Source organism: Drosophila innubila (assembly GCF_004354385.1).
Source record: "Drosophila innubila isolate TH190305 chromosome 2L unlocalized genomic scaffold, UK_Dinn_1.0 4_B_2L, whole genome shotgun sequence".
NCBI classification, from domain to species: Eukaryota; Metazoa; Arthropoda; class Insecta; order Diptera; family Drosophilidae; genus Drosophila; species Drosophila innubila.
Genome location: NW_022995372.1, coordinates 10146908 through 10169221, shown reverse-complemented (window position 1 = coordinate 10169221; position 22314 = coordinate 10146908). Strand labels below are relative to the sequence as shown.

Sequence of the window (22314 nt, the reverse complement as noted above, 5' to 3'; positions counted from 1 at the left end):
GCAGCAGTTGGTAAAGAGCGCATAACCATGAAGAAATTGAAACGTATAAAGCGGCGGCAATAACAACAAGCAAAGCAACAACAAAAACAAAAAAACAACAACGGCCGCAGCAGCAGCAGCAGCTCAGCCGCAGCAACAATAACAATATCAAAAACACTGGCAAAAGAGCCACAGCAGCTGGCAGTCATCTGGGTCTGCGGGAAACTGAAGCTTAAGCTCAAGCTCAAGCAGAAGACGAAGGTGAAGCCGAAACCGAAGCTCATGCTTACGCTGCTCCTAGCTGCGACAGCGACAACGACGTCGACAGCGACAGCGACAGCGAACGCAACAGCGACTGCGACCGCATAGTTGTTGTTGACCGTTTTTTAGTTTTTTGTTTTTGTTTTTGGTTTTCCTTTTTAATTTTAACTGATTCGATACCCTTGCTGTACTTACCATAGAGTCAATTGGGATTAGAAAGAAGCATCTTTAATCTTACACATGTAGTTAACAAAGTTAGATTATGTTAGTAAGTTAGATTATGTTATGTTATGAGTTATGTCTATAGCAAAAGGGTTAATTTATAAACTTTTTTCAAAGTTCACCTTAATTTTATTAAATTTATATATTTGATACTAAAGCATTGAACAAAACATATCTCAAAAATTTATCAAAGCCCTTATCTAGACATAAAAAAAATGGTATAGAATCAAATATTGTCAATTCAATTGAACGTCCACTTATAGAGGTCGTCATACGAAACTATGAAACATTTAATATAAAATTAAAAAAAACAACATGAATTGTTTTAATTCTACATCAAATGTAATCAATAAATATCTTAATAATATAATATTTTATACTTAAAAGCCTGAAAAACTTTACAAGTAGTATGCGTTTTAATAAGATTTCTCTAGCGCCATTTTGCTAAGTTCTCTAATAATATTATTAAATAATATAACTGAACATTTAATTGAATCTAAGAATTTATTGCTTGAAATATTCAAGAGTATTTAAGATTCAGTTTAAAGATTGTACCATAAAGTTGTACTTTTTTACTTAAAAATTTTTGTTGTTTTTTTTTTTTTTGTGGTATTGTCTTTGCCTTTGTATTTGTTATATTATTATTACGAGTAAGTATTTTGATCATTTGGCTTGGAGGATCGTATCGTCGTTTGTTTGGTCGGATCGTGTGGCACGATTCACTTTCAATTTCAATGAATGTGGATGTTTATGTGGATTCACACTCTGGAAAGGGGGGCAACTGGACTCAACTGTAACTGGACTGATGTTGGTATTATTTCATTTCTTCATACAGTCCAGTCTTTTGTTTTTACCTCTCGCTCTTACACTCTCTTTTTCCCACTCCCTCGTATTTCTCTCTCACTATGCTTACTGCAATAAGTTAATAATGAGCTTCACGGTCTTGTTGGGATACCATCTACATCTCCATCTCCATCGTCATCGTCATTTCCATCTTCATTTCCATTTTTTGACATAATGCAACAGTTGGCTACGAATTTCTTTAATTTAATTTGTTCGTGGTTTATTCAATAATTTTGAGTATTGCCTGATCCACGGCAATGACATTATTTCTATTCGTATTTCCTCCCCCTTTCTATTTGTACATCTAAAATATGATTGGCCAAAATTTACGTTTGTTTGTTTATTTTTATTCGAAGATTTTCTTTCTTTTCTCTCATCTTTTTTGTTTTTTATGTCACGATCGGGCAATCTGTTCCCTGGCAATCTGTTCCCTACCTTTGTTTAGCAGACATTTTTGGCCCGAGGTGTTATGGAAATTGATATGCACATTGTCGATAAAAATGCAATAGATCGATTAAGAGGCACTCCTGAATATAGGAAGGGGCTGCCAGTCGGAATTTAATAAAATCAGCGGGAACGAGGACGACACTGCAACTGGAACTTGCAACTGGTAACGTGCAACGTCCAACTAGGAGCTTGCAACTTGCTAGTAACTAGCAGCGCTGTCAGCTGCAACTGTAACTGCAACAACCACAAATGCAACCGTCACTTTTCCTCGAGGCCATCATTTATAAAGCCGTTAGTCAAACGGCAAATGTTTTTTGCCATGTTTTCAGTTGTTGATTTTGTTATTCATCAGAGGCGCACGTCGCATTTCCTCAATTTCCAGCTCTCATCTCTCGCACTCGAGATCCTCATCATCACCATCAACCACATTGCAGCGAATAAAGATGCTTCAGTTAGGGTATATGTAAGTATTTTGACTGCTCCTGGGTCACACGGAGCAACTCCCCCGCCAGCGGCTCTTACATTGAGTGGAATCCTTAACTGAAAAATAATAACTGAAGATATAAATATGGAAATAATAATATATATAGATACATTAAGTGATACAATTATGACTCCCTCTAAGAATGTTATTCGGACACTTAATATGAATAATAAATTAAATTAGATAGCAAAATTATTTAAGTTCTAGTTAATATTAAGGGATAATATTGTGAAGACTAAAGTTAGAAAAATACCAAGTCAAAATAGATTTTATTGTAATTTTTTACTTTTTTCTTATCAGCTAATAATTTGGTTTATTTTCAGAAAAAATGGTAAATTTTGACGTACCTCTGGAATGATGAAAGCGATTTAAACTGTGCTTTACTATAAAAGAAAATTCAATCGATTGTACTCCGAATCTTTCTCTTATTTGAATTTCCTTTCTGTTTTCCATTTCCATTTTGATTTGTGTTAATTTTATTCTAAGTTTTGTTGTCAGTATTCTTATTGTAATTCTAACACATACATTCGGAATTCGCATGGGATATAATAAAATAAAAATATAGATAAAAATAGATTACTGTATGTATCCACATACCCATCTTCATTTATTCATTTATCAATATTGTATCTTTATCTTTTAGACAGTTCGTTCATGATTCACTTATCGTATTTCTTGTCATTCGTCGAGTTTCAGAAACCATTTCTCATCTTTCTCAATGCGTTTAATCTTGTTGCTTTCTCCATTGAAAACGCAGGGGAAGCATCATCATTTGGATCGACACCTTGCCAAGCTCAGATACTAATTATTATTAAGTATCTTTTTGACTTTATGTAACAGAAACGAAATAAGACAAAAAACCCATTTAAATTATATTGTATTAACATAAAAATCAATTAAAATGCGTTTACAAAAAAAGAAACAAGCTGAATATGCGGCAATGCCAACGGAACTTTTGGAGTTTTGGGACCGTTTAAGTGAGTGGAAGGCACTTATACTGGTAAGGGTACGCTGACAGACAGACAAACAGAGATACAGATATTGTATCTGTATCTGATGCTAATGGGCTCGGCTTGGGTCGGTCGATCGGCCAGGTGGGTGCGTTGGCAATCGCCACTTGTTAGTTTTAATTTGTCAAGAGTTGCACTTGAAGACATCGCCGTGAAGAAAGTAAATTGAGTCTTGGGAAGCATGTGACCTGTATCTTCTGCTCAGTATTGTATCTGTGTATCTGTCAGATACATACGTACAGTCGTGCATACATGTGTGCATGAGGATGATGTAAAATGTTATTACATGTGTGCATTGCATAAGCGTTTTCCTCCCCACTGTTTTTCCCCCTCTCCCCATTGCCATATCAGCGGCCGAAGATCTAATTAACAAGAGGAGGCCCGAAAAAAGGTAAATACAATTGTTGGCATTGCATTGAAAATGATTTTTATTGTTTTTAATCATAAGTAATAACGATAAAGATAACGTAAGTTAACAACAATTAAATGTACATTTGTAGTTGTATCGCGAATATAAACGGGGCTGCATTGTAATCCCAATTGTATATATGGGTATATATTTATATATCTATAAGTACAATATATAGTTATATATATATACATATATAGTTATATATAAATGAAAAACAGACGTAACTTGTGCTGCGTGGAGGCCAAAACCAAATTGTGTTGTTGCTCTTCCTCTTTTGCTTTATACTTGTTGTGGATGAAGAAGAAGAAGTAGCGTCGTCGGCATTTTAATTTGTGGTAGTTGGTAAGTAGTAATATACTCGTAATTTATATTTATTTGGCCAGCCTTGGGGCCCATTAAAACTCCAGTTTTATGCTTTCAGGGACGGGGTTTAAATATTTACAATTGACTTTTTGTTTCAGCCATGGCAACAGAAAAGCCAGCCACAATACTAAGTATATTGTTCGTTGCGCGTTAACATACATACACTTTACAATTAAAGAAAAACAAGGAAAGAACTTTGCGAAATACCCTGTACTCAGCTAGGAATTACCCTGGCAAGTATTTCAACACATGCTGCAAGCCATAAAATGTCATTGCTTGAAGAAAAATGGTTTCTTCGTTTCCTTCAGCGTGTGTTTTCAATAAAATTTTAAGTTTTCATAAAGATTGCCATCACTTATGTGTACACCCAAGATCGGGTCTACTTTATCTTTTTTTCATCGTTAATTTAAAAATATACATGATCGGGTATACACTATGCATAAAAATTGGCCTGTTACAAACCTTCTCTAAAAATGACAATACTTTTTTGTATTTTCATTTAGAGTACAGGGTAAAAAAACATTTCAAGTATCATAAAAGGTAAACCAGAAAAGTACATGTATGAACGAGTATATCATAATTTGATTCAATTTTTCTTTGATTTTTTTTGTTTCTTTTTTTGCGAATAGTCGTAAAAGTTAAAAATTATTGTTCTAATATAGGAACTTTTAAGCCCTTTGAGTTCAGTTTGCGAGCGCATTAAAACCGTTGAGTTATATCGTTTAGCAATGGAAAATCCTTTCGAAACGCATCCAAATTTTCAAACTTATAATTGAAAAGTTTCGAAATGTTACAAATGATATAATATCATTAAAAAAGTGGACTTGAATCGGAACCATCTTGAGTTTAGTTTGGAATAGTATTAATATGCATTTCGAAATGATTTTGCATTGCTGCTTTAAATTTTGGAGTCGTCACGAATGGGTTCGGCTTGTTCCGTTGTCTCTAGTATGGGCGATAGCCGCCCTCCGTATCAAGTGCGCCCATTGCTCCCAATTTCTGAAGCCAGGCGGCATTTGAGCTACGCTGACCGGTCAGCGGATTGTTGGCCTCGTTGTGCATACGCATTTGTCGTTGTTGTTGTTGTAGTGGTTGTTGTTGTTGCTGCTGGTTTTGGGAATCCTCATTGCTTGACTCCAAAATCTGCAAGACAAGAAAAATAAAAAAAAAAGAGAGTTAAACTTGCAATTGTTATTGTTATTATGGTTGTTATTATTATTATCGTACACTTGTTATTGTTATTATTTTTGTTGTTGCTGTTGCTTACATAAAGCGTAACGGATCTCTGAGATTGTGAGTTTGTTAGTTATTTCAAAAATCTGTTGAAATCTTAGTCGAATATTTATGCAGCGCAACCGAACGCCTTCAACACCATCAGAAACACTAGCACCACCAACACCACTCGCACCACCAACACCACTAGCAGCTGCGTCGTGTGGGAAGTTCGGTCGCAGGTTTTTGGCGGATCATTAAATCGAATGAACTTTAGTCAGATCTGTAACGTTGTCTTGAGGCTCAACCGGAGTTGAAATCGCAATCGCAGTCGGAGGCTAAACCCGGGTCGAAATTGGAGGTAAAGATGGAGATGGAGATGAAGATGAAGATGGAGGCTGACTCCATATGAAGGCAGCAGCCGCTGTGAGCGTTGATAATGACTGAAAATGTGTTAATGGGGGGTATTGTCGTGTAATTATCAGACGCCAGGTTCCTCCGCCCAACCCCTCTCTCCCTCCCTCCATAACATCTTGCTCCCAGCCCTCGAACTCTTTTGTTTTGGCGAACGATGTGTGAACGAAAGAAAAACCTAAAAACAATTTTGCGCCAAGTAATTATATTATTGCTAATTTAAAAGTTTGTTGTTTTTGTTGTTGTTGCTGTTGTCGTTGTTGTTACTTCTCTTCGCTTTGTTTAGTCTCTAGTTGTTGTGAGTTATTAATAACTTTTGGACTGCAACGATTGCAGTTAAACGTTAAGATACAAATACGAATATAAGGAAGCAGCTGAGGCTGTTATCGCATTGCATCTGGTTAGGAGGGTTTAGATCCATCTTTTTGCATCCCCGCTCCCCCCGGTCATCCCCCAGCCACCCCAAGACAGATGTGGCAAGCGTCCTCACAATTTGGACAGTTTAATTTGAGAGTTGCCGCTAAGTGCAAAGTTATGTGATTGTATAAGGGTCTTTTTCTTTGTGGATGTGAATTGTTGAGTTTCTGTTTGTCTGGATTGTCTGATGGCCGGATAGTGATGGGCATCAGGGGTCGTGAATGATTTAACGAGGGTTGCAACACTCGGTACACTCGGCACACTTGCCACACGTCTGCCAATAAATGCCCTCTCTCAAATATGTATTAACAATTAAGTGTCAATAGCCCAAGTCTCATAAGGGCATTATTGACTCGTCTAATCAGATGGATGCCATAAAAATTGTAATGCTAAGGTCAGACACCAATAAATAATTTGCGCAAATCGATTTATTCAATTTATTATTAAATTTACCATGAAGTTGGATGAAATTTCATCAAATCATTGTGGCACAATTTTGAAAAATTTAAGCGAATATTTTGGCTGTCTGACCTCAGATTTGTATTACTTTTTGTGGTTTATTTATTGTTATTTATTTATAGACATGTTAATTTGATTTTTGATTATTGTGATTATGTTAAGCAAATTATTGTTACATATGAGCTTAAGCGTAATTATTATTTTAATTGGTTTAAATATACCTAATAAATAAAAAGAGTAAAAAGATAAATGGAATGGTCTTTAATAACAATATTGAGTTAAATATATAAATAAACCATAAAAAAAAAATTCCATAAATATTTGTCTAATATTCATTAATAATAATTGATAATATTAAAATTGAAGACTGGATTTAAATTCGAAAGTTAATAAAGTGTCTTAAATTTGACTTCTTTTTCTACCGTTAACTTTTTGAAAAGTTCTCAACATATTTTTCCATTTTGCGAATGAGTCGTAAAATTGTTTTTTCCATTTTGCCATCGCTAAGTGAAGCATGTGACATCCCCAGGCTAATTAACAATAAGCTGAGCTGTTTGCCAACTCATGATCTCAGGTTCAATGCATTATTGCTATCAACTGACAAGTGGAATTTTCGTATTATTTTTCTGCGTGACGTAGCCGAGTCAAAGTCAACCTTCGTCAGCGGTCGACGTTGACGTCAACGTCAACGTCAACGTCAGCGTCGACGCCGCCAGCGTCAGCGTCAGCTGCAGAAAGAGCAGCGACGTCATCGTTTGCTATTTGACATTTTATTTTCCCTCCACCTTTTTGCTTAATTTGTTTGATTTTTCTTTTCTTCCTTTCATTTCTATATATTTTTTTTTCTTTCAATGCTACTGGCGTCGCTCTTGCCCGTTGTCTCTTTTGGCTAAAAGCATCTTTGTCTGCGTCGCACGTCAGCGCTTTATCGATTTCCAAGTGCCATAACATGACTCAGATTCAAATTTGGTTTTTAACTCAGACTCTGATGGATAGACAACAATAGGGGTAAAAGTATAGATAGAGATAGAGTGGCCTAATCTTCAAATTCAGATACAGATACGGCAAATAGAACATGAGGCTGAGGCATAAATTTAGATTTTGGAAGGTAGGATAACCGGGAGATGATCCCAGAGACAGGAAGTCTGCGCGAAAGTTAGAAGATAAAAGTTCAATAATAGAAAAAGTAGCTTTTCTAACTCATGTTGAATTTTTGTTTCAAATAGTAATCAACATTTTTATTATTTGGTGATATATTCCTTAAATCGAGACATTTTATCTACATACTTAAATGATTCCACATTATTCTAAATAAATGTTGCCACAAAAAATTTAATTTTTTTACTGGTTCCTTTTTATAGGTATTTATGGAACTAGAAGAAGTGTAAATTGTTTTTCCTTTAAAATAATTTTATTATTTGCAAAGGCTAGACTGTAAAAAACCATAGACTGAGAGGAAATTAAACAGACCTAGAGACGTCTCATAGTAAAGTAGCCAGAGAGTCTCTGCCTGAGACAAAGAAACCGAAAACTCCTAGAAGGTCAAGTGACAGAACTACATACAGAACTAATGATTAAACAAGCTATGAAAGCAATGAGAATGAGACCGAACTAGAGGAAACTCATTAAGAGTCTCATTTGCAGATTCACAGACTTGACTTAACCAGAAGCAGACATATAAAATAGTAGACACAGATGCAGATCTAGAAATAAACTTAAGCTGTCAGTCAGAGACTCAAAGATTTAGTGGATGCTACAGAAAACTGCTTGCAGAGTCATAACCGAGTGAAGCAAATGGTTGCAATTGCAACTTGCAGCTGCGTCTAAAATCGAGTGGCAAAATGATATGAAACGCAGCACATCCAACGTCCATTAAATTGCCCCCCCGGTTAAGCAGCATTTTTGTGATTCGGTTGCGAAAAAGAACAGGAAACTCAGCACAGAAAAAATAAAAATAATAATACATACTCGGACCAAAAAAAAAAGAGGTATAAAATGTATAAGTATAAGTATGAAATTGTGCAGGTTGGTAAAGATGAGAGCTTGAAGCTCAGCAGGTTGGCCATTGGATTGGATTGTAGCCGAGCAGGCTCTGTGTACTGTTGCCCTGTTGCACTGTTGCAGTGTTGCACTGTTGCATTGAGGCAGTTGCTGGCTGTGCAGACCTCGGATGACGCCAATGTGACCGTTAAGACGACCAACGTAAAAAAAAACAACTTGCGAAATATGTAAAATATTTTTGAAACGGTTGCAGACGGGCAGTAACCACAACAACAACAACATCAAGCACAGCAACAACAATTGCAAGTAATGTGGTCAGAAGAGCTGCGTATTGGAGTTGGGGTACACTGAAAAAAAAGACCAACTTCTAAAATCAAGGACATTCATCTTAAATATTCTGTTCTTAAAATAAGAACGTTTTAAGACCATAATACTAATACTAAGAATATTAATCTAAAAAATCAAAGTTCTTAATACAAAAATAAAAATCTTAAATTGTTAGAAAAGTATAATTATGAACAATTTCGAATCAAACAAATGGTGGCCCCGTGTCGCTCAGGTTAGAGAAACCGCTTCAGTTGTCAAGCAGTACGCGCCGGTTCGAACCTTACTCGTAACAAATTAAAATAACATTTATAAAATTACTAAAACAGAATAAAATATAATATAATATAATATAAATCAAAATTAAAAAAAAAAAGCTATTAATATAAAAAATAATTATTATATATTTTACTTTTGATTTTAATTTTAAGAACATTTATTCTAAAAATTAGAACTTGGTCTTATATAAAATGTTCTCAAAACTGAATTTTATGTTTTCAACGCATTTTTTAGACCAAAATTCTTAGTTTTGAGACCAAAATCTTGATTTTAGAACATTTTTTTTATCAGTGTAGGTTGAAGTAAGTAACCCTTTAACCAATGCTCATTGGCCTGCCATTGATGGACCATGACGTAACCGTAACCCGCAACAACAGTAACAACAAGATCCAACGACTGACCGAGTAAGCAAAACAAAAACACGTTGAAAAATAAAACCTCAATAATTGGCGACATAATTGCAACTTAATACCACGCTTTGCCTCTTTTCATTTAGTTAATTATATCGCAAAAATAACGCACCAAAAACGTTAAGGGCACACACACAAACCGAAATTCACAGATATGATATGTTTAATGGTCTTTCAACAGGCTATCCATTTACGTTGGGGGGAAGGGGAGGAGGGGAGTACACCTACTTACCTGTAGCATCAGCTCACGCAACTTATCCAATTCATCGCCATGCGACCTTGTGGGCAGGTATCGACTCTCGCAAGGCTGCGGCGGCACCACCAGGAGCAGCAGCATCAACAGCAGCAGCAACATCGGCAGCGGCAGCGACAGCGGCACTTGCAACTTGTGTACTTGCAACAGAGCCTGGCTCTGATTCCTGCCGCTTGTCATCCTGTACCTTCTTGTTATTTTTGCCTTTGTTTTGTTGTGTTTTGTTGGTGGTTGGGTCACAGGTGCTGTTGGTGGCGAATATTTATTGCCTGCAGTCATATAAGAAAGTGTGTGAATTTTTAAATGACTAAGAAAAGTAATACGAGTTTATTTAAAAAAAAAAAGTACATTCGAGTCAAATAATAAGTGGAGTAATTTGAGATCTCGTTATGGAGTTTTAAAATTACAGTGAAACATCGTAATAAAAAATAAAAAAATAGCAATGTTTTACTAGAATCCTGTACGAAATTTTGATTTTTTCTAATGAGATAAAATTATAGTCAAACTATTTTATAACAACTCATATCGAATAGAAAATTAACGAGAAAATGTAATTAAATGCAAATTTACTTTAAAATACGATGTAAAAAAAAAGTAAATTAATAGGAAGGTTCGCTTTAGCGAAGTTAAGTTGTACAAAAAATGTTGTGCATAATATGGTTTAATGTTAAAGCTCGCTTAGCAGCTTAAATTTACATTAATTAGTTAGTTACTAATAGTTTATGAACAATATTAAAGTAATGCAGTTTAATAACTCTGGATTATGGATTGTGGATTCGGGATTTTGTGGCAGTTGCAACAACTGCCTGACGCTGACTCACTCACTGGCAATAAAAAAATAAACTATGCCCGGAATTAGTTGTTGTAGTTGAGTTAAGCTTTTAACTGCGTCACGATTCTATCCACTTATTATTATCTAATTTTTTTCTCTATCTTTTTCTATTATTTTGCACTATTTTTTTGGTTTTTTATGCTGAGCTGGTACGATGTGCTGAACCAGGATAACAATGTAGCTTTAAGCAAAGCTGCGTGCAGACATTTGTATTTATAGCCAAAAAGCCAAAGCATCGGTCGAGATTTTAGTGGCACTTTGGCCGTGATGACACAGAGCACAAAACAGAACAGAATAGAATTTAACAAAAAGAAGAGCACAGGGCACAGGAGTTGGCCGGGAATATGACGTCCTACACATGCGCTACGAATAAAATGCTTGCCAAGGATGCGGTGAGGCATGCGGCATGTGGCATACGGCATGTGGAATGTGGCAAGACAATCCTTGAGCAGTCGACAATGCCCCGCATTCCTTTACACATTTCACTTTGTGCGCGCGCAGCGGCGACAACAGCAACAGCAACAACAACAACAAAAATAGCCATATCATTGTCATAATACTAACACACATTCTATGTGTGTGTGTGTGTGTGTGTGGGTTGGCGATGGGTGTATTGTCTGTGCTGTGGGCGTCTTTCAGGCACGCCCCAACAGAATCTGGTGAAATGTTTTCGCTTAGCAAATTTCATGGTTAACATTGAGTTTGCTGCTGTTGTTGTTGTTGTTGGTAACACTCTCGTTCTTATTGTTGTCGTTGTCGTCATGACTGCAAGTTGTTGACATTGCCGGGCGTCAATAATGTATCTTCAGTACAGTTCACTAACTACTAACTGGCCAACAAGCTCTCATGTTATAGTTCCTGTTCTTGTTGTTGTCATCGTTGTCATTGTTCTTGTCAATGTTGTTGTTGTTGTTCGGATGTTTGCATTAAAATGATACCATTTGTATACCACGCACGACCACAGGCCCCAAATTTTTGATATAGCGCACTTTTGTGTGGCCATTGCTGTGATTGAATACGTGTCGAGCATGGCAACTCTATCTCAAGGGTTTTTATGACCATATAAGACTCACATACGCAGACCAAACCCCGAAGAAACGAACCCAAAGACAGAAACAGAGTCAAAGTCAAAGTCGAAATCAGAGACGTGAAAACATCTGGGCTATGCGTACAAATGAATTCATTTATAAGCGCTAGCAAGTAAACGCTTTATGGAACAGCTCAAAAACAACATCAGAAACCTTCATAGAATATGAAAATATATTAACTACTCAAATGTCCTCGTGCTGCATTCGCATTTGAGCCCGGGGACTTCCGTCTATTTGCACTGACTTAATCTTATTTCAGACGAAAGCTTTTGTATAATGTGCTAAAAATAAACGGAAGCTGCTGGCTGCCAGACAAAAGCTCGCTGCTATTGCAGCCTATTAAAGCTTTTCCTGAGTCAACGGTTAACGGTAAGCCAGCTTTAAGCATCTGGAAGCTTAGTCGTGGTTCGTTTCTCGGACAAATTAGAAAATAAATCGCAAATTATCTTTAGTAAATCCGAATAAGGAATGACAGCAGAGAAATATATAATTATATTTATCCCGAATTGAGTTTGTATTGAACTCTATAATAATATTTACAAATATAAAAAGTCATATATTTTTTAATCTGTTTTTTTGTTCATATTATGGAAAAACATTAATAAGCATATTCATTAGGTTGTGCAATTTTATTGTCATACCAATTGCATGAATAACTGTATTTTTTCGGTCGACATCAAGCTCAAAAAGTTATGACCATATTAGATGCGTTGGTTCTTACCGAGTTTATTTCAAATTTCTGTTATAAAGAAATAACTAAGAAGGAAACATCAAGTTTGGAATTATTATTTTTATAGTTATTATGAAAGCTATAAGCCCACAAATGTTTATTCAATTGTTTTTAATTATGGGCAGAGTCAAAAGCTCTTTCCTGCAATTTTATCGTTAAAAACTTAAAGTCTTTAGCTATAAACCTTGGCATATTATTACTGAAACAACTTTATTTTGCACATTATTATAATCTTTATTCGGTTGAGTCGCTTTACAATTACAATTACAATACAATAACAAATGAAGGCTGAAATATAGCATACGATATGGATAGATGGGATATGGCTCGTATAAAAGTTAAAACTTAAATTTGGACTTAACTAGAGTTACGAGCTAACGAGTAACTTAAATGTTAGGGTCTATCTTAAGAACAACTAAAATACATTCAGTGGCATTCTACGTAAGTGTATCTAAAAATCTTTATCGTTACTGCTATCGATATCGATATCAATTTCTTTTCTTATTCACTTTCTCTTTATCATATTCTCCATCGCTTTGTTAGTTTTGGGAAATGCCTAGGGATTACATCTACAAACACAGCATGAAGGAAACAGGAACCAATCCATAAAAATGCCCTTGCAATCGTTATCGGGATCATAGGCGAGTAATCGATGCCATTTATATTTCTGCTCGCAGCCACATTCGCCCTCGCAGCGCGGAGTTTGGGTATTGCTAAGGGATAGATTCAAAAAATCAGACTCTTTCCAGGAACTCTTAAAATCCAATTTACCTGCAGACTTCCTGATGGATCGCCTGCTCAAAGTGCTGCGTATTGACAATCGCTCGAATTTTGCCAGCTGAATTCGAGGCCCAATAGGGAGTTACGATTTCGATTTTCGATTCACACGCATCGAGTCGCCCTGTGCCGGAGTTTCCATTGGCATTGCCCGGCGTATTGTTGGCTCTGCTGGTGCCTCCAGCGCCTCCTCTATTCCGGTTGCTTGCACCGCCCGCTGCCGCCTGCCGCTTCTTCCGTAGCTCCCCGAAGTAACTATCCCCCGCCTCGCCCGCTGTCGCTGCATACGCGCCCGGCGGTATGAATATGTCCGGCTCGTCAATAAATCGTCGCTTCCGCACTTTCGCCTGCCCTCCGCCGCCCTCCATGTTCATCTCAAAGTCACCGTACATGCGACGCATCAATGCCTTGTTGTCGTCAATGAATCTCTCGATCTTGTCACTGGGAAAATAAGAGAGATTTTTTTTAGTTATGTGTATCTCAATCTATTTGTTAAGGAATTATCTTAAAAATTTATTAAACAATTGGAAAACTGTAGAATATTTAGAATTTTATTAAAAAAATTAATAAATTAATAATTTATCTCAAGTCCCATGCCGCTTTGTTCTATAAACTAAAACAAACAATCGTAAATAAACTCAAGACTTTAGACAAGCAATAAAATTTGAAAACACTTTCTCAAAATTTGTATAATTTATCGTGTTCATCAATCTAAAGTCCTATTATAATATGTCAATTCTAATTATTTCTTCTAATTATTTCTATTATTAAATATTTATGACTAATACGTAATTTATCAACAAGTTAATCAGCTGGAAAATGTTTAGCACGAATTAAGCTAGTATAAAATGCCGCTTTGATAAATAAAAGCAAAGTCATTTTGATATGACAAACTCTATGAAATTGGTAACTTCATGTTTTGCAAATGAATCACATTTCATCATAAAATGTTATAGCTTTAAAATCCCACAAACTACTTAAAAACATGAAGGACAGCTCGAAGTCTCATTTAATGGTTATTCTGTTTTAGTTTCTTGATTACTCGTATGTCAATACTCACATGGGATAGCTATTTCCTGCCGTGGGGCAGAACAGCTGATGATATCTCTTAATGCAGGGCACGCCCTTGATCACATCCCCTCGTACATCCAGGCCGAGTGCCACCGACAACGCCGTCCACCAGATCTGAAGTGGAGAGACGAGGGAAGAGAGAGGAGAATGAGTGGGAGCTAATTGGTATTAGCATTGGAATGGGCCCATAACAATTTATAGCGGGGTGTGAATATGACTCAAAACAAGACATAAAAAAATACGTTTCATATTATCAGGCAGGCATATTCGTGCAGTACACGGAGCGACGACCACACTGACGTTCTACCGCTCCCTCGTCCCCTTTTAGTCCTCTCTGTTGCCAGCATCTTGGAATACTTTAAGTATTAGTCTCTTAGTATGATCATCATCACACCTCTTAACGAAACGAACTCGCACGACCTTCGTGAGACAGTCAAAATAAAAAAGCAACAGCGAGAAGAGAAACACACGCACAACAAACAAACACACACACACACACACATACACAAGAGATCGTCAAAGTTATTTCCGCAAATGAGCAAACTCGATCGATCGACCCAATCGAGAGAGAGAGAGAGAGAAAAAAACGCGCGTGCCCAAAAAGAGAGTGAGAGGGTGAGTTAGTACTTACCGGAATCTGCAAGAATGAGCCATTATTTGATTTTGGATAGGAAAACAACGGCACAACCGGCACACTGCCGTTCTTCAGATAGATTGGACCCTGTATAGGTGTTACAGTGGGCATCTGGCTGTTGGTCTTTGTCTTGTCTGAAAAATGTAAATTAAAACTGGAGCTATGTAAATGTGATTCATATGAGGCAAGGCAAGGACAGGATATAAAATCTTTATAGGTAACCATTAATCAGTGACTTGGTTAAACCTTGGTTAATAAAATAAAATACAATAATATAAAATAAAATACAATGAAATGAAATGAGTGTAAAAATTGCAATTCTGCATACAAATCGAAATGCAGTTGACATATTAATTTTATGAATTGCATGCTTGGCATTTGTAATGTCTTCATCCGGATCTTAACTTGGCTTAACCTCACTTAACGGATCTTAGCATAACTGGACTTTGCCTTTCCCTTTCCCTTTGGAATGCGTTGCGAATTACGCTCTGTCTCATTCACGATGTGAGAGAGAGAGAGCGGGACACAGATAAAACTCAACGAAACGCAACGCATTGCAACTTAACGAATCTCAAATTCTATGTCTGCACATTGACAAATCCTTGTCCACATTTGTCAATGTGCAGACAGAGCGTAATTCAATACGTGTTCAGTAACATTACATGATGGACTCGTTTTAAGCTCACGTCTTCACAAAGGTGAAACCAAAAGACTTGAACAATGCGACTATATACAAAAATATATGTACTTGATCTTACACGTATATACATATGAACTTATGCATGTGTGCTCTCAGTGTGGTGCACGTCTTCGGAGGCATTTAACGCAAGTCGAGAGGCAAGCGTTGAATGGGGCCCGATTTCTTGCATAATACTACATATACCTACATACCTCCCCCTGTACTCTGTACTCTATGCCCCCTACGCCTCTTGATGGCACTTGAGCTTGAGGTCTGGCTTGGCAGGTTGCTACAATTGAGATGAGTTGAGGTGAGTTGGGATGGGTTAAGATGAGTTGAGAGATGAAGTGAAACAAAGAGGCGCCACGCGAAACGAACAAAGCGAAAAAAGTGAATTATCAAATGCGCTGACAGTTTTGTGTCTTGGACGAGGGCAGGAACTGTCACTATCGCTAACATGTTGTTATTATTTGCATTAGTTGTCTTCGTGTTGCTCATGTTCATTAGAAGACGAAGAAGAAAGACGAGCAACAACAACATCACAACAACTACAACTACAACTACAGTTGATACATAAATCGTGTGGCGTGTTAGTCAGCGACAGCTATAAAAGTCAAACACTGGCCATTACTGTCCAAATAGCGACCTTGTCGCGAGGTTTGTAGACCTTTGACCTTGCTCCGTCTACTTGTAGTAGTTGTATTTAGTTATTTCGATACTGTTACTGTTGTTGTTGTTCTTGTTGTTGTTTGGTTTCAGTTTAACAGCAATGTGCAGAAGTTGCTCTCAATTGGAAAGATACACAAAAAAACAACATGCAAACAACTCACCAAATGGAAGGTGCCATAACAACAACAACAACAATCGACAACATGACTTTGGATTTTCGAGTTGGAATCGAAGTTTGAAAACGAAAACATGAGCATACGAGGAATGTATAGATTAAATACCGAAACTTATCTTATTCTTTATAATTTATAAGAACATATGTATATGTATGTACATAAGTATATCTATAAGCACTAATACCTCTAATCTATCTAAATCACTCATCATAATATGATGTTCCAAAAAATCGAACAATTTCATTGTAAATTGATCTAATAATAAGAAATATAAAAATTGATCCTAATATTGCATTATTATGTATATATAAGATGTATAAAAATCCAGGAAGACATAATAATTGTGTATTTTTGCTTAAATATTTTATAGGTTCTTATTACTACAGTTTTCTAAATATTAAACTGTTTTTTTCAATATTACAATATTTACATTTGCTGCCTACACAATTTGAACTTAATGTACATAATTAACCAAGAAAAAAGTGTAATATTGAAGATGAATATACGTTAACTTTATACCTAAATAGGGGAATTACTCTTCTCGTGTGTAAATACTTCATCTAATTATTAATTGATAATTCGCTTCATTTATTTATAAAGAAAATTATACTTAAATATTTTCTTATAACATTGATCTTGATAAAGAACTAATATAGTCGGTTTAAATTTATTTCGCTAATATTTCTCGCAGTGTATGAAAACTCCCACGTTCTTTAAGTAGATATTTTTCACTTACCTTTATCATGAGCATCCGCCTCGTAGTATTCGCCATCGTCGTCCTCATCCTCCTCCTCTCCTTCCTCGACATCGTAATCGAGCACGGCGTGCACTTGAGTCCTTGACCCTTGACCCGCCTGGACACGCGTAAAGCCCGGCCCACGTTCCGGATAATTATCTGGCGGTGCAACGCCGTAGGTAGAGGCTGGCGTCTCCGTCTTACTTCCGCCTTGTTGCCTGCCACGTTGCGACTGTGAGGATGCCTGAGGCGCTGGTGGTGGTGGCGGTGGCTGCTGTTGTTGATCTGGTAGCTGTGGTAGCTGTGTTTGTTGCGGTTGCTGTTGCTGATGTGGTGGCTGCCTGCTGCCATAACCCGTAATACTAAAGCTGCCGCTGTTCTTAGTGAATGTGGCACTCGCACTGGCGCTGCCATGAGCATTGTAGTATTGCTTTTGCTGCTTCACGGCGGAAGGAGGAGGCGGTGCCTGACCGGGATAGCGAGTGTAGGAGCCCTCGGCAGGGCCTCTTCCAGCGGATTGGGTCAGCTGGAGTGTGCCCTGGCTCTGGCCGGAGCTGCTCGCACTGGAGCTGTGAAAGGAGACGGTATTCTCATTGGCCTCCACTTGGGTTTGCTGTGTGTGTTGTTGGCTTTGCTGCGTCTGCTGCTGCTGAATGTGGTACACCGAGTTACGGACGGCTCCTCCACCCGTCGGTGGCAAATAGGCGCTGCCCTGTTTGCGTCTGCTACCACCATAAGGATAACCAGGCTGCAGTTGTTGCTGTTGCTGCTGTTGTTGCTGTGGATCCTGCTGCTGGTGCAGTGCCGGAGTGCCATAGGGATTATTTTTATAGTAATCGGAGTTCAGTGGAGCCGCATCGGAGGGTGTCTGCGGCTGCTGATGATCGGCGGGCGAGTATAGCAAATTATTTGTATTGCTGGCCAACTGATGTATGGGATGCAGTGGGGCCAAAGTGGCGCTCCACGGCTGAGCGAGCGCTCCAAACGGAAGTGAGAAGTTGGCCAGTGCCATGCCCGGTCGTGTGAGTAAATTAAATCAAGACGAGTCGAAACCAAACCAAACAAAGCGAGCCGACGCGAGTCGAGACGAGTGCTAGTTACGTAAATTTAATTGAAATATTTCGTCAGTGCATGATACAAATGACTTAGGCAACAAACTCGCTGGCTGGCCTAATTATTGAAAAAAACTGAAATTAGATCTACAACTAGAACAAAACTGGAACTTGAATTAGAATTATAACTAGAACCAGAGTCACAATCAGAATCAAAATTAGAGGCGTTTGTTTTGTGGAGCGCGCGCGCTTTAAAATGATTTATGCAAAAGCAAATCAGTGGCTTTCCCTCCCCCTTGCGACAATAGCACAAATTCAATAGCACACACTCGCACATACACTCACACACACACACACGAAATTGAATGTCTATTGCGAGCTATGTAGTATATAAATATGTGCAAATGTATCTTCTTGTTGTTGTTATTCTTGCTGCTGTTGTTGTTGTTAAGGTGCTAGTAGAGTGCCGTGTGTGTTGTGTATATCGTGTTAATAACTTGCACGGCAGTTGGCAACTCGGACCCGCGACTCTTGTGCTAAAAAACCATTCACGACAAGCTGACAATCGAGACTGAGCTGTTCTCGGCGTGCGCCTTTAAAACCTTAATGGGAAAAATGTTTCAACAAGCCTCAAAACTCAAAACTGACTTGAAAATAAATACAAAAAAATAAAAAAACAGTTGCTCCCAGCTGCTGCTCAAAGAGTGAGCGGGCACTCAGTTCAGTTCAGCGTAAGTTTTTTTGAATGGTAAATCGAAAAATAAAACAAAACCGGAAAAATATACCCATGCAGCTATACGACCTGTGCATGCCCTACAAGTGCCCTCTTCCAAAGCAACAAATCTTTAACATTTCAAAATATTTAAATTGACTTAAAAGGTTGAAGAACCTATCTAAATTTTGGGAAAACTTTAGATTATAATTGTCCAAATAAATTATTTGTATTTGATATATTTAACCTCTCAATTTAGTCTCAGTTGCAGCAAAATTTAAATTTTGCTATAAAATTGTGTAATATTTGGGCAATGGGTTAAAGCATTTTTGACCTAGGTCAATGGATGGGTCGACTCGATGCGGCAGATTCTGTTCCATTTGGCGACTTGTTTGTTTCATTTTCGAAAAGCGCATATTAATCACCAAACAAAATCGTCGTCGTCTTGAAGGCAATGAAAAGCAAAAGTATTTTTAAAGTGGGCTTTAAAAACAGGTTGTGAAGAGCAGTTGAGTTACACTTGCGATCCGCTTAAGAGAGTATCTCTCTAACTCAATCACGCTCTTCTAGACTCTCTTGAGAAACTTTGATCAGAACTTGGGTCTCGTCATTACAACGCAACATTCTTCAGGCTGAATGCTGAATGGGTGGAGGGTCAAAGGGGGATTCACAGCAATGTCGCTGTAATGCCGAGTGCATTTGGCGATGAGCTAGTGTGGAGACTGATGATTATGATGACGGATGACGAGGATGACAATCAGATGAGGGCGTAGACTGAGTCTACGTCACAGCTATATCAGCTCATTGAGTTCACTTTGCATATTAGCACCTCTTAACTGGATCAGCGTTCCTCCTGCTCTCTGTCTTCTCTCTTGTTTTCAGCGAGTTCAACTAGTTGCGAATCGAGACAGATACGTGCGTAAATACATACACGTATAATACATACGTATTGGTTTCTCAGTCGTTTACGGAAACGGATACTGCTAAAACAGCTGACGTGCTATGATCTTATCTTTCACATGAATATGTCAGGGAAATCCGCCCTATAGAGCCCAAGCTCCTGTTTAAGTTATATGCACGAATTTTAAGTGATTCACTCGCAATGATTTATTCACGTCGGAAAAACTGTGAATTCAATATGAGCTGATTGATTTCTATACAATACGAATACAACTTTGGAATGTTAGATCTTTCCGTTTAGAAAGGTACACCACCTACAAGGGTAACTAACGTACAGATCATATACCCCATGTTTATATACATATGTAAATAAGTCAACCTAAACTGTAGCAAATGGGTTGGCCAGCTGTCCAGTTGACCATTTGAGAGTTGACCACTCCATGGCCATATACCAGGCTTTTGTTTTATGACGGACAACGCGTTGACCAAGCCCAACAAATATCGCACATTTGTTGCAACCAGGGTTGGCTCATATATATATATATGTATATATGTACCTCAGATTATATGATCGATTTCAACAGTCAGTCATGTGTTGCGACTTATAAATTATAACAAATGACTTCTGCTCATTTAATTTACTTTTAACCATCATTTTATGATCCCATTGAACTATGGCTTACTCATCACCGAAAGTATTATCGTTCGTGGAGATTCAAGTTGATTGTTTGTTTGAATAATTTTAATTTTTTGTATATTTTAAAAGGTAGCAGTTGACTTTTCTACAGATCAAGTAAAATACAAAATTGATCTTACTTTGCAGCCCTATAATATGCATTTTGTTGTACTTACGTGTATGCAGTAAGAATTGTTTGAATACAGAACTAGTTTAACACATAGTTTACTCCGAGAACAACAACATGAACACCATCAAGATCAAGAACAAGAACAAATTGTGACAAAAACAACAAGCGCCAACCAAGTTGTTGTTTTATTTTGCCTTTCCCTTTTTTATGCGGCAAGTATTGAAACACTTCTTGGTAATTGTCTGAACTTATCTAATCCACTCGACAATTAACGAAATCAACGAAAAAATCTTTAAATGACATTCTTCTAGCGCCTGCCGCGGCCTGGGCGCCCTGAGGCCTTAACCAGCCGATCGACTGATCGACCAATCGACAGATCGACGTATCAACTGATCAGTGAAGCCAAAAAAAAAAGGTCGCTTGTCAAAAATTTAAATACAAGTACATAAACCATAATAAATCTGCCTTATCGAAATGTGTTCTCAAGCATTGGCCTTAAGTCGTTAAAAAAATTTAACTGCCAATCTTTTATGCAGTCACAATAAAGTAAAATCAAATCAAATTGAATAAAATAAAATAAAAACGGCAAACATCAAGTGTTTGTTGTTTGATGCCATTGTCTAGCTCGAGTTTCAATTCCTTAAGCAATTCAGATTCCTGAAACCCCCCGACACTTCACCACTTCCCCCTTGAGACGAATGACACTAATAAGTATTTATATATTGGAGCTCTAATACTCTAATAGTCTAATATATTCATGGATACCATAGTCGTTGATCGATTCGATCAGCATAAGAAAAAAAATCGCTTTAATTAGAACCAATTTAGAGCGTGGACCAATTTATCAGAAGCATTTTGAAAAGTAGTTGAAAACCAGTTGAGATCAACTTCAACGCCATGTGCACACACAGACATAAATATATATAGAGCATAGAGACACCTATAGATGGGGGGTATGAGGTGTTGAGAGGGGCGTAGTTGGATACGGGCTAGCTGCCTGGTCTTTATACTCCACTATAACTCAACCATTGTCATTATTACGGACTTATTATTGTTGCTGAACTGAACTGAAATTGCCTTTTACGCATTTGTTTTCCTTTGTCAATTGTCTGGGCTCCATTTGTACGTTTATGGTTTATTATACGTAGTGTAGACCCCAACACCCAGGTTCAAGTGCAAATAACTCTCATTGTTTCTTTTATTGTATACTATAATTTTGTATGTAACTATATAAGGCAGTTCAAGTTAGAGCAGTTCAAGCAAAAAAGAATTGGAAATTAGTTGAGTTCAGCTTAAAAGCATTGAACTTTTAAGTATTTCAAAATATTCCTAAGATTTCCAACACAACCCTTTGGCTATGATATGATTATAAATACTTAACAACAACATTCATCTTAATTAATTCCCAAAAAACATTTCCTAAGTTTTGATGAAACTTTTCGACCAACCCTGCAGCTGCCGCCCAATTCTTTTAGCTTCACTTAGAAACGAGATAATTATTTTGGTTCTTGACAACCGAGAGGCTTGGCGGTTTACCGAAAAGACGCCAAATTTTCATTTATATATGCAGAACAATCATTAATTACCTTTCCATTTCTGGCTGTTACCTTGTGAGATGTCATAGAGTCGCCTCTTATTCCATTTATGATCTGACATCAGGGA

General features: G+C 37.4%; 2 protein-coding genes across 2 annotated transcripts; both read right to left on the bottom strand.

The window, feature by feature from the left end:
- Positions 1 to 3656: 3656 nt before the first annotated feature.
- LOC117780309 lies at positions 3657 to 10912 on the bottom strand. The gene is made up of 3 exons (XM_034616775.1): positions 10616 to 10912; positions 9770 to 10059; positions 3657 to 5164 (listed from the first exon to the last, which is right to left on the bottom strand). Exons 2-3 carry the CDS (start codon positions 9968 to 9970, stop codon positions 4967 to 4969), a joined length of 399 nt encoding a protein of 132 aa, XP_034472666.1. The 5' UTR covers positions 9971 to 10059; positions 10616 to 10912; the 3' UTR covers positions 3657 to 4966.
- Positions 10913 to 12653: 1741 nt separating this feature from the next.
- LOC117782048 (protein spaetzle 3) lies at positions 12654 to 18371 on the bottom strand. The gene is made up of 5 exons (XM_034618966.1): positions 17183 to 18371; positions 14920 to 15056; positions 14278 to 14402; positions 13212 to 13658; positions 12654 to 13153 (listed from the first exon to the last, which is right to left on the bottom strand). The coding sequence occupies exons 1-5, from the start codon at positions 18192 to 18194 to the stop codon at positions 12997 to 12999; spliced, it is 1878 nt and encodes a 625-aa protein (XP_034474857.1). The 5' UTR covers positions 18195 to 18371; the 3' UTR covers positions 12654 to 12996.
- Positions 18372 to 22314: the final 3943 nt, after the last annotated feature.